The sequence below is a fragment of the Arachis hypogaea genome, chromosome 13 (assembly GCF_003086295.3).
Source record: "Arachis hypogaea cultivar Tifrunner chromosome 13, arahy.Tifrunner.gnm2.J5K5, whole genome shotgun sequence".
Taxonomy (NCBI): domain Eukaryota; kingdom Viridiplantae; phylum Streptophyta; class Magnoliopsida; order Fabales; family Fabaceae; genus Arachis; species Arachis hypogaea.
In genome coordinates this window covers 22741419-22754285 of record NC_092048.1, presented here as the reverse complement: position 1 = coordinate 22754285, position 12867 = coordinate 22741419, and the positions used below count along the sequence as shown (strand labels likewise).

The 12867-nt window shown below is 30.1% G+C and overlaps 1 protein-coding gene across 1 annotated transcript; it reads right to left on the bottom strand.

Annotated features, from left to right (window-relative positions):
- Nucleotides 1-2201: 2201 nt before the first annotated feature.
- LOC140177491 (uncharacterized) lies at nucleotides 2202-3020 on the bottom strand. Its single transcript, XM_072210603.1, has one exon. The coding sequence runs from the start codon at nucleotides 3018-3020 to the stop codon at nucleotides 2202-2204; it is 819 nt and encodes a 272-aa protein (XP_072066704.1).
- Between the last annotated feature and the right edge of the window lie 9847 nt (nucleotides 3021-12867).

Genomic DNA, 12867 nt, shown 5'->3' with positions numbered 1-12867 from the left:
ATTATTATTGTTAGTGTGTTAATTATTATTATTGTTAGTGTTAATGATGCTATATACATTGTTGTTGCAGTTTAAAAGAAAAGAAACGCTTTAATTTTTTTTAATTTGTTTAATATTTCTTATTATAATTATTTGAATTTCGGAAGAAGTGAAATATTAAAATATTTAAAAAATAAATTAGAAAATTTAAACCGAATTGTTATTAATTTTTTAATACAATTTTTTTTAATATTTTATAAATTTTTAATTATTTATAATTGTTACGATATTAAATATTATTGTGGCTATGAATAGTTGGACCTAGGAATAAATAAGAACTGAATGGTTATTATTAGTATTAATTTATAAAAGTGTGTTACTTTATTGTAGTTGATTGTAATTATCATTGTTAGAAAAGTTAATTATTATTGTTATTAAAAATGAATTTAAGAAGATAATGACAATAATTATTAATATTTTTTAAAATTTCGAAATATGTGTTTAATTTTACTTAAGTAATAGCTAATAGATAATTAATATAACAAATAATAATAATGTTGTATGTTAGAAAAATTATTTCTATATCGTAAATAAAAAAACAAACAGCATCTCTAATTTACTAATTTTATTGAGATTTGATTAAGAATGTATGTATATGTATGTATTATGAATCTATGTATTTGTATGTATTAGTTAATGTTATTAATAATTTATTTTGGAAGTACTAATTATTTGTTTTAGTCGAATTAAGTCAAATAATTTATGACAAATGTCTGGTTTCAAGTTGTATTTGTTGTTGAGTTAGTTGTGAAGATTTTGTTAATGAGAGTTTGTAGTTTAAAAATTCTTGCTTTGTAGTAGTAAGTTAGCAATAGTTTATGAGTTGACTAATAATTTGTTATGTTTTTTGTAGAAATTAAGAATGTTGACCTGTGACCATCCAATTCCGCCGGATCAGTACAACGATCAGGTGGAGGAGCATTTACGAGTTACTGAATTCTATCATGCATCTCAGATTGGTGTCGTACAAAATCAGAAAGCACTCGTGGATGCTCTAATAGAACGGTGGCACCCTGATACACATACGTTTCACCTTCCAATTGGTGAATGTGCCGTAACTCTTGAAGATGTGGCTCTAATTATTGGTCTTCCGACGGATGGTCTTCCAGTTACTGGGATGACAATGAGTAGTTTCTCAGCGTTGGAGGCGAAATGTTTGCATCAATTTGGAGTTGCACCGCGTAAGTCGAATTGTAGAGGATGCTGCATAAAACTGACTTGGCTGCGGGATCTAAAAGAAAACGTTCAGTTGACTGATGAATTAAGTATACACAGGTATGTGAAGTGTCATATTATGTTGCTGATCGGGACGATCTTGTTTGGGGATAAATCTGGGGCAGGTGTGCACTAGAAGTTTTTACCCTTGCTTCGTGATTTTGCCAGTATTGGACATTATAGTTGGGGTTCGGCATGCCTAGTACACCTCTACAGGGGGTTATGCAGGGCATCTCGTTATAACTATAAAGAAATAGATGGTCCAATAACACTTCTGCTCGGTTGGGCTTGGATCCGACTGCCATATCTATCGCCGCTTCCCAGAGAACCCCACAGTTTTCCATTAGCCAACAGGTAATGTTATGTTACAATCTACCTGTAACTTTATATTTAAAATTCAGTTTAGCTAATTGAATATATGATATTAGGTGGCGTAACTGGGAGCATGGTGACCGACGATATAGATATTTGAATCTAGCTCACTTTAGGAAGGCCTTTGATGAACTCCAGGAAGGCCAGGTGTGTTTTAATTAAAGAATTCTTAGTTTCGGGTTTGGGGCCCGAGACAAAGTTATGAGGCATTTTTATTGTTATTGGTATTCTGGGTTGTAATCATGAGTTTCCTTTATTTTTCCCAGTTTGTGTGGGTTGCATATGCTGTGGATCGCGTGGATCCGAACATAATTCCTGCTGAAATCTATATGCAGTCGATTGTGTGGACCGCTACTATTCCCTTGGTGTCATTTGAATGTATCGAGTGGCATGCTACCGATAGGTATAGGCGACAGTTCGGTTTCGTTCAGGGAGTACCTCGCCCCGTTCTCGTAAACGTTGGTAACGCACCTCGTACTCCCGCACCGTCCTCGAATATCCTGCAGGATAAAAAGAAATATTTGAAACAAAAGAATTCAACACACTTATTGAATGGAACTCTGATACTAAATTAATTAGCTATTATGAGCGTTACCTATGTTGACGACCAGTTTCTGCAAGTACGGCGCCTTGAATTTTCTCAGAAAATTCGACTCTATATGCTTGATGCAAAACATATGAAAAGCTCTAGGAGGTGACCAAGCCCCGTTACTCCTTTCCACAGCTACATTTATGGATTCGTGACGGTCGGATATCAGTCCCACACCATCCCGAGTGACAACATGCTGACGAAGGTTACTCAGAAAAAAGTGCCACGCATCTGAAGTCTCTCCCTCCACAATTGCAAACGCAATTGGGACGATATTGTTGTTGCCATCCTGTGACACTGCCACTAGTAGACAACCCTTGTACTTTCCGTACAAGTGAGTCACATCCACCTGGACGATTGGCTTACAATGTCTGAATGCTCTAATGCAGGGGTAATAACTCCAAAAGACACGATGCAATACCCGAATATCAGTCACCAAGTCATCGCCTTGATATGCAGGCATAGTCTCAAAATGAATAACAGCAGACGGCTCCTTGTGACACATGGCCTCAAACCATATAGGCAACGCTTTGTACGATGCTTCCCAGTCTCCAAATATTTTTTTCACTGCCTTTTGCTTAGCCAACCATGTTTTTCGATAACTAACAGTGTAGTTAAACTTCGATTGCACCTCTGCTATAATCGATTTTACCTTTAAGGCGGGGTCAGCCTCAACCAACGGCTTAATTACTTCTGCAATTGTGGTCGAATCTAGCTTCGAATGATCCTGAGAAATTGTGGCTCTGGTACATGTGTCACTGCCATTATACCTCCTTATAACCCAATAGTACTTCCGGCTGATCATGCTAATCTGGATAAGCCAATCACACCCTGACCCATACTGTGTACACTTCGCATAAAATGTCAACGGCTCAGACTCATACACCCGGTAATCTACGCTTCTTCGTATAGTATACTCTTTTATCGCTTTAATAACAGCTTCCCTGGAACTGAATTCCATCCCAACGGCAAATTTACCATCTGCGACAAAAAGAATTTCTGCCACCAGGACAGCCATACAACCAATTTTAAAAACACAAATATTTAAACATTCGAAAATAAAGGTAAAACAATTTTTACTGCATCAATTATAATAAAAACCTCCAAACTATTCATATTTAACTAATTTACTAACAAATACTTATTTATATTCAACTAATCTACTAACCGATGCTAATTTTAATTTAACTAATTTACTAGTTATATTTACTTAATTTACTAATAAACTCCAATTTATATTGACTTAATTTTAATTTAACTTAATTTAACCAATTTAACCAATTTTAATTTAACTAATTTACTTATATTTACTTAATAAATTCCAATTTAACCAATTTTAATTAAACTAATTTACTAATAAATTTCAATTTATATTTACTTAATTTACTAAATTAACTCATAAATACTAACGGATTATTTAACTAATTTACTACTTAACCAATAAATTCTAATTTATATTCAACTAAATCAATAACTCTCTTATAAATTTACTATCTTAAAGTTAAATACACAAATAGGTAAACAAAAATAAATACTGATCGAGTATATTTCCACACCTCACTTAGCTACTTGGTCCGACTATCAAGATAAATTAATAAAAAAGTTTCAATCTTTCATATAAATACGGAGAATTACGTACCTGCATTGATATAATCCGGAAACTCCGGAACATGCATGGCTTCCAAATCCAAAATTTGCATGAATGATGGCTCCTCAAACGGCATATTGTTTGCCAGTGCAGTTGCCACATCAGACACATCCGGAGCCATAGCTCCGTCACCTTGAACCTCATTTCCATCTGGACCAATAACTTCGTAGTTGCTTTCGAACTCTTCTTCACTGTCACTATTGTAATCTTCCCGTAGAATATTCCGGTCGGCCTCAGATTGCTCAAACTCAACATACAACTCGATGAACGAGAGTTGACTCCGATTTTCAATATACATGGAAAACATATCTTGCATGCTCGCTTCGTCCGTTACATATTTCGTTTGAAACTGGACGAATCCACCAAACACTTGTATAGGATTTCTATATAGAATACATGATATCCTTCTTGCCCTCTCAGAATGAATCTTTTCACAGATCACACATTTGAGCTCTTCAAATGAGATTGTGAAAGGAATCACCAAATCTAATGGATTTTCACAAACAAATGTTACTCCTTCAGATGTTTGTAACAAAATCTGACCAAAATAATACACCTTCAATAATACTCTGTCACTCATTTCTCTCAATCACGTTAACAAGCTCATAAACTTGGGTTTTAGATTTTTAGCTATTATGCCAAACAAGTAACGAAACAGAAGAACTAAAAACCAGAAGAAAGAAAGAACCGTTGAAAAAGGAGAAGAAGAATATGCGAGAGTGGTTGTTCTGATCCAGTTTTCACCAACTTTTATTTAAAGTCCCAACCAAATCGAACCATGCAATTACCTTTAGTGAATTCAAAAAAATAATAAAAAACTCATCTCGGACCCTCCGATTTCATAATACAACACAAAAAAAAAAAAAAACCAACACTGCTAACAATTCGGAGGGTAAGATTAGCATCTTCCAGAATTTCAACATCTCTTCCTCCTCAAATCGGACCCACCGATTTACTATGTAAAATATGACGCTCAAACAACTCGCACCTTCCGAGTTGTTAGACCTGACACCAACAAAAAAACTGCCCCACATATCTGTATTGCTCTTTCATGACTCCATATCCAAAAAAAACACACACAAAGTCTCCATATAAAAAAAAAATGAGCCTTTTTATTGATGTTACGGTTGTTAATAAAATTAAGTCCAAATAACAGTAATAATAATAATAAAATCTTATCCCATTAAATAGATAACATAAATCAAATGATACTTTTACGACCTGTCATGTCCTAGTGAAATTATTCACAGATATACCTAACTTGACCAGCTCATGCAAAACTTTTTTAGATATTACTCTACCTTTAATTACTGGTTTATTCTATGTAATTGACCATCTTAACTGAATGCTTTACTAGTCTTCCACTTATTTATCCAAATTACCTAATAAGACAAGCTCCACCATCTTTTTAACAATGAATGATACTTTAATTATCTTTTTTATATCTATTTACATGTGTGTAACTTTTATCTATCTAATCATTTTTATTTCGATCATAATAAACTTATGTTTATGTTCTCTGTTTATTTCTGAGTATTTTATTCTATATAACATAATTAGTCTAATAACAATGGAATAAAATTTATCTTAAAGATACTTTTTATCACATATAAAACCCTAAACACATTGCCATTATTTTGACTAACTGACTTAAATCCTATGGTTTATCTTCTATTATTTTTCTATTATCCCGAATAATACATCCAAAATAATTAATTCGTTTACTCCATATATCCTGTCTTAGTGTGATTTATGTAAAAACCATGTATTTCCAAACTCTATCTCTACAAATATAGCATCTCGTTTAAATCTTCTAGCAATCACTACTAGCAAATTCTTCATTACCGACGTCTTTACCAACAATCAGAGTGTCAGTAAATATTTGTCAAATATATCTCTATTGGTAATTTCCTATCAACTTTTATCGACGTCCTGCGACCATTAGTAATAATCATTAATAATATTAACATTGATAGCTATCAGTTAAATTGATTCAAAAATCATTTTCAAACAACAATGATATACTAAATACAATTAAAAAATAATGTAAAAAATATGTTAACAAAATTAAAAATAAACTACAAGAATATCATTAGTCGTAGTCCTCATCAAGTATTCATTGTCATCTTCACCAGCGTCTCCAAAAGTGGACAGTCTTGCAAAGGTAGGTGGTTGATCACTACCGGGCGTCAGAAAAAAAAGTAGAGGAGGCAGGTAGATATCGTTGGAGGAGCTACAGATCTTTGTGAACGAGCTCCTCGATCATCTCGATCATGATATATATATTAGTGAGTGGAGATAGTTTGCTAGAGTCGGGTGCCTCAGGTAAGTCTGCCCCACTTATAATGCTCGACGTGGTAGAGTGCCTCTAGCTCGGTGTTCCTTATCCATTGCTCTATTTATTGCACCATCTGCTAGGTAAGTTTCCTATTGAGTAGAGTGATTTAGACCATCTCCAGAAATCATATCTTCATCAATCCCAATTCCTATTTATGGCCCACCTATCATAAAAAGTAACTCCACATCAGTTTTTGCGTCATAAACAGTAAATAGGAACTCAAAGCATCTTCTCTTCTCCATTAGGAAGAACTAACTTTAGTCTCTGTTGTGATCTCACTTAATTAATTAATTAAAATACTTGAAATTAATGTAATTAATTTTTTTCAATAATGTCATTTAAATTTATAAATTTAAAAATAATTTACTATTAAAAAATATTAATATTAAATAAATTCAAATATAACAATAATACGCAATATATAATTCGGGATTACACTAATTTGTAAAATTACTTAATACAAAGAAAAATATAATTAAACTCTATAGTTGACGACAAGCATTGTGAAATTGTCATATGTGTTCAATCAAGTCTTCTTTCAATTGTCTATGATGTTGCCTATTTTAGAGTTGGACATTTTTTTGGAGAAATTGATAATATGGTGCAAAATTTATTTCTCCCAACTGAGGTTGTGATAAGCCATTTTTGACATCATCATACTCTAAGCCTTGAGCAAAATTTCTTACATAAGTGTCTCTTTTATCCATTTCATTAATTAATTATTATAATTATTAATAAATTAAATATAATTTAATTATTTAATATAATTATTTATATATAATTATATAAAATAATTAAATCATATTTAATTTATTAATAATTATAATAATTAATTATATATGTAAAGTATAATATATATAACGTTAATACATTAACGATAAACTCACATATATATTATGTATATAAAGTATTAATTTTATTAATAAAATATCATTTCTTTGAAAGAAAGGGAGTTCTTTTGAGCAGACTTCTATTGCTTTGAAGCTTGTGAAAGAATTCACTTTTGGTTTACTTCAATAGTAGGTCCTCATCTTTTACTTATATATAATAAATGAGACTCTAAATTCTTCTACCATTGGAGTTGCTCTTACACCCTCAAGTCTAGCCCATTGGTAGTAGAGCACTCTTTTTAGTGTCTTTTCATAAGCCAAGTGAGACATGGTACTAATGTTAACGTGACCTAAACCATACACCTTGCGACATTTTAAAATTTGATTAATATATTGTTTAATTATTCTAATTTCGTCAAATTTTTAATTAAATTTTTATATTTTTTTATTTTTAATTGAGATCTTAGATTAATATTTTTTTTAATTAGGTCCCTTTTGATAATAAACATTATAAAAAACATTAAACAAAAATCAATTTACTATTATACCCATTAGTTACTCTTTACAAATTACTCATATTCAGTAGGCACTCTCTCTAGAATCAATAAATCCTACAACAATCACTCTAGGTCCTGAACAACAACCAAGCCTATTAATAAAATTCACACTAACATACACTAACAAACAAACAAACAAAAAAATTTTCATGACTTTTCATAATTTGTTCAGCATGATTTATAAACAAAAATAACAGCTTTATCATGAAAATGAGTGACAAAGTCACACCTGAAAAGATTCAGAATCACTAGAGGGTGAAGCTTTAGCACAAGTTCTTCTGGCTTCTAATATAGCATGAACGTTAACATAACTGACTATTGGAGTCTACAATCAAACTCATAAAGAGTCACATTTTTCCTAAACAATTCAACCAACTCAAAAATTATAATAATAAAGAGAGTTTACTTCATCTACAATATAATCAGTTTCAGTAGTACTTTCTATTTCAACCATAGCACCATAGCAACTAAAAACCTGAATAAAAAAGCAAACACAAGTAAGAGCAATAACAATAATAATGATGAAAATAGAGGAATAGTAGAGTATGAATTTAAAAACAAAGCGAATTTGAGTCGGGTGAAAAATTGAGCCAAATTTTGGGGGCAAGCTTAGCTCAGTGCCAAAAATATCGGCATTTCCATTGAGAAGACGAAGGCGAAGAGGAGCATCGTTCCCAATCTCAATCCTGAGTTCGCTTTCTTTTTCCAATTTGACCTGCTACTTCACTCCTGAGCTCGATGCACCGCCACCGTGTGCCATCGTCATTGTTACGCTATTACAATACACAGTTCAAAAGGAAAATTGATTTCACTTATTTATATAAAACGATTCGATTCCAATTTTTCTACTCGGGAATTTTTTGCTTCATCAATCACTCGTTCATTCTTCTACAAGTCCCTAACACTTAGGAGAAGAAAAAAATTTTCGGGTGCACAACAATGACAACAGAACCAATAACAATTAGGAGGAAAAAAATTACAATGGACAGAGAGAAGAATTTTCACAGAACTCAAAATTCTGAGCGGAGAAAACTGCGGTCTTGCAAGTAGCAGCGATGGAAACCAAACCTACTCGTAATGGTATGTTTTGTGAAAAAGAGGATGAGGAAGCACGATTTCGGTGGAAAATTTTCAGCAGAAACACCTTCAACTGTGACAATAACAATGACAAAGTGACATCCTCAAGCAATGTTCTGTGGTGGAGTTGAGCTCGGCTGATGATGGTGTGCGCAACAAAGGGACGAAGGAGAGAGTAAAGGAAAACGACAGTGAAAGTGCTAATTTTGTCTTTTTGAAAAATCAAAGTGAAGTGACAATTAAGGATTCAAAAAAGTTAAGGTATCTTTAATTTGGGAACGGAATATTCGGTTAAATTAAACGTTTTCATCATGACAGAGACTTAATTGAAAAAAATAAATAAATAGTTCTGGGATCCAATTGAAAGAAAAAAAATATAAAGACCTAATTGAAAATTTGACGAAACTATAACGACCAACAAAATAATTAAATCTAATATATTTTAAATTTTAAATATTTAAACATATTTATATTAATTTTTTAAATTTTTTATTTTGATCCCCTATTATAATTTTTGGATCCATCACTATCTTCAACAATAAAATTGTACTAGCCCAATTTAAAAAAAAATTACCTTTTCTTATACACGGATATCAACCTATTAATATTTCAGCCTATCCTTTATTTCCATTGGATCTCGCTAGGGAGACAATGGACTATTTGTACAATGTGTACAATAGGATACAATGGTCTATTGAGTTACAAAATAAACATCTCTCATACTATCTAACATAACCATTGTACACATTGTATAAATATTCTATTGGCTCCTCATACTTTTCCATTTTCATTTATTTATTGTTTGTATTTCTTTGTTATCCATTTTTGTTGACACGAACACAAGTAAGTGAAGACCAAACAAAAGTATCTCTCCCAACTTGTCCAAAATCTCAACCAAAAAGTCCATAAGCAGCCTATGTGCTCTAAACATTCAAGAAACGAACTTCATATACCAAAAGCAAAAAAATGTGATGTTGCCAGAAATTATTTTTAATACGAAAATAAAAATAATATTTTAATTAAATATTGATATTTGAAGTGTATTACAACATTATAAAAGTATAAAAAAAATATCTAACACATATTTTACATATTGCTAAAATGATGTGATACATGTGTACATATATTCTGCATGTTGCCAGAATAATAACACATGTCTAACACACATCTTAAATGTTAATTATCCACCTGTAAAATCTACTCATATATAATTATATCAAATAATATTATTTTCAACAAAAATACCAATATTTTTTTATATAAAAAAAAAAATTAGCCGTGTTCACAGCAAGCCTTAGTCAACCATCTCCACTTTCTCTCTCCAGCAATTCCGACACTCACTAAAAAGTAAAAACAACACACACAGTCTCAGATATTGATACAGCGAATGGGTTGCCATTCTATTTAATTTCAAGAAATCTCTTTATCTCTATACAGAACAGTTTCTGTGCCGTATAATTTGTCCTTTATTTTTTTTTCAATAGGTACTTTATTAGTGATTCAATCTTTTCTACATATGTTTGGTGATTTAGTCTATTTTTTTCCCTTTTTTTATTCATATGCATATACCTAAAATGAAGGTGACATAAGTGAGCTGTTCTTTTCCAGGAGTTCAACTCAAAAAAAATATTTTTTAAATTTTTCTTCAACTAATTAATTAAAAAAATATTTAATAACAAAAATATATTAACTAAAATCTATCAAAATTTATTATTTTTTATTTTATTTAATATATTTTATAATAAATAAATACTAAACAAAATAAATTTAAACTATTTGAACAAATTATTTTTTTGTTTTACTGGTGTTATCGAATTAATTATAAGTTATTGCCTGATATTAATTGATGATATCAATTCGGTTGATGGATTGATGGTCATGCATATTAATTGTCTGATGGTCACCTGTATTATACTGATCGTCTACCCCACCAAATGCAAATAACTGTATCATCTTAATTATTACCCACTTGTGTTTTCATGATTGAATACTTTTCCAACAATCATCATCAATAACATATTATTGATGCTTTTATCTGAATCTGTTATTCGATCCTCAGAATATTACTATTTTTATTTTGGGGGAATTTCCCGTGTGCTACTAAAATTTAAAGCAATAGGCAGAAATTAAAAACTTAAGATGGGATTGGTTTGTATTTTTATTTTTTATTTTTATTTTTATTTTTTAAATTTTGTAAAAAAAATGTGAAAATAGAAAATAAAGATAAAAATAAGATTTTATTATTTTTATTTTTTTATAAAATTCAAAAAAAAATATTAAAAATAAAAATAACAAATAAAAATACAAATCAACTACTCCACACTTAAATTTTCAAAATTTTGGTGAAGAATACAATCTCTCACTTCAAAATCCTTGAATTATAGATAAAGTTGGTTAAAAAAAAACATATTTTTACTTATTCTTTTTTATATTGAATCAGCTTAAATTGATCGAATGACTAACTCATTCATTTATTCGTTTAAATAAGTGTTAAGAATTTAAATTTTACCTTATGCATGCAATAATTCATTGACTAACAATAAACTTTAATAGAACTCCGTTTCACTTTAATCCATAGTCTATCATATTATGGAGAATATAATGGATAACAAAAAAAATATTATTTATATTTTTATTTGTTAATTAATTTCTGTCTTTTATGTATTTTAAAATAATGAAATATTACTTGAACTTGTCATGGTGGGACCATACGAGAATGAACAAAAAAACATAAAAGAGTAATTAGCCAAATAAAAAAATCAAACACTTTAATATTTCAAATTTTAAAATACATAAAATAATCTTCAATATTTATTTTTGTTATATAAAATATGTGTGAATGGAATAAATTAATTTCTAGAGTGAAGTACAAAATAATTTCTGCAGAGTTTAAAAGATTTTAAAATATTTTTTAAAAAATTTTTAAAATTTTAAAACAGTCTTTTTATAAGTATTTGCTTTGTTTATGTAAAAAATTATTTATAATTTATTTTAAAAATATATAGACAATATATATATATATATATATATATATATATAATTAAATTTAAGATAAATAGACTAAAAATTTTGTTTGGGACTATTTTTAATTTTTTAGAGATTAATTTATCTAGTTTGTACATGTGAATTCTTTATAATCGTGTGTGAGATAAAATTTTGTGTCAACAGGAGTACTGTTTTTTTTTATTGAAAATAGAGAAACTCAAATTTGCGATTTCTTAGATGAGTATAGAAAGATTATATTATTTGAGTTATAGTTTATTGGCCAACAAAAATTACTGTTAGTTATTAATAAAAAAATTATATTATTTAATAAAAATAAATATTTAAGATTATTTTATATATTTTAAAATTTTTTTAATTATAAAATCTCGAACAAAATTACGAGGGTAAACGTAACCTACAGTACCGAACAAATTCGTTATTCAAACAAACACGTTACTTTAATTAGGGATTTAATTCTCACCAACTAGCTACTTGTCTCGTGTTTCACCCAACAATAATTTATATCAAATTTCTTCCGAAATATACCAAATACCCTGTGCTTCTGAGTTCTGAACATCCGCCTATTTTCAAGATAATACTTCAATATATTTCTTTGAATTTTTTAAAAAGAGAAAGAGAATGTATATGCACTCTTTTTTCTTGATGATGTGACAAGCAAGCTAGGGATATAAATGCAAACAGGGTCTAGTCACCAAAAAAAAAATGCAAACAGGGTCTACAGCAGTGGCGCTGTTGAATAATCATATAATAATAGAAAGTTCCTTGCTCAATTTATGATCATTCAATCATTATTCACGTGGCTTACCTTCGTTATTAAGGTGTTAATATATATAAAACAGATAGGGTAAAAAACTAAAATAAGTCATGGGGAGATACATATTACATGAATTAGTCAAAACGAAATTTGATTCACTAATTAACCCACTACAATAAATAAGAGTTTTCGACGGTCAAAAACCGTTGTCGTAGATTGAAAAACCGTTCTTAAAACTTTAGGCAACACTTTGGCAACGGTTTTTGACCTGTGGTATATATGGCCGTTGTCAATACTCAAAGGCAACAGTTTTTTACCTAAGGCAACGGTAACAAAAAAAATGTTGCCTTAGTGACTGGCATAGACAACGGTTTTGAAAAAAAATTTTAAACAACGGTTTCGAACCGTTACTCAATAAGCAACGGTTTTAAACCGTTCTCTT

Coding starts and splice junctions, on each gene's coding strand:
- LOC140177491 (XM_072210603.1), bottom strand. CDS start 3,020: ATGATCAGCCGGAAGTACTATTGGGTTATAAGGAGGTATAATGGCAGT.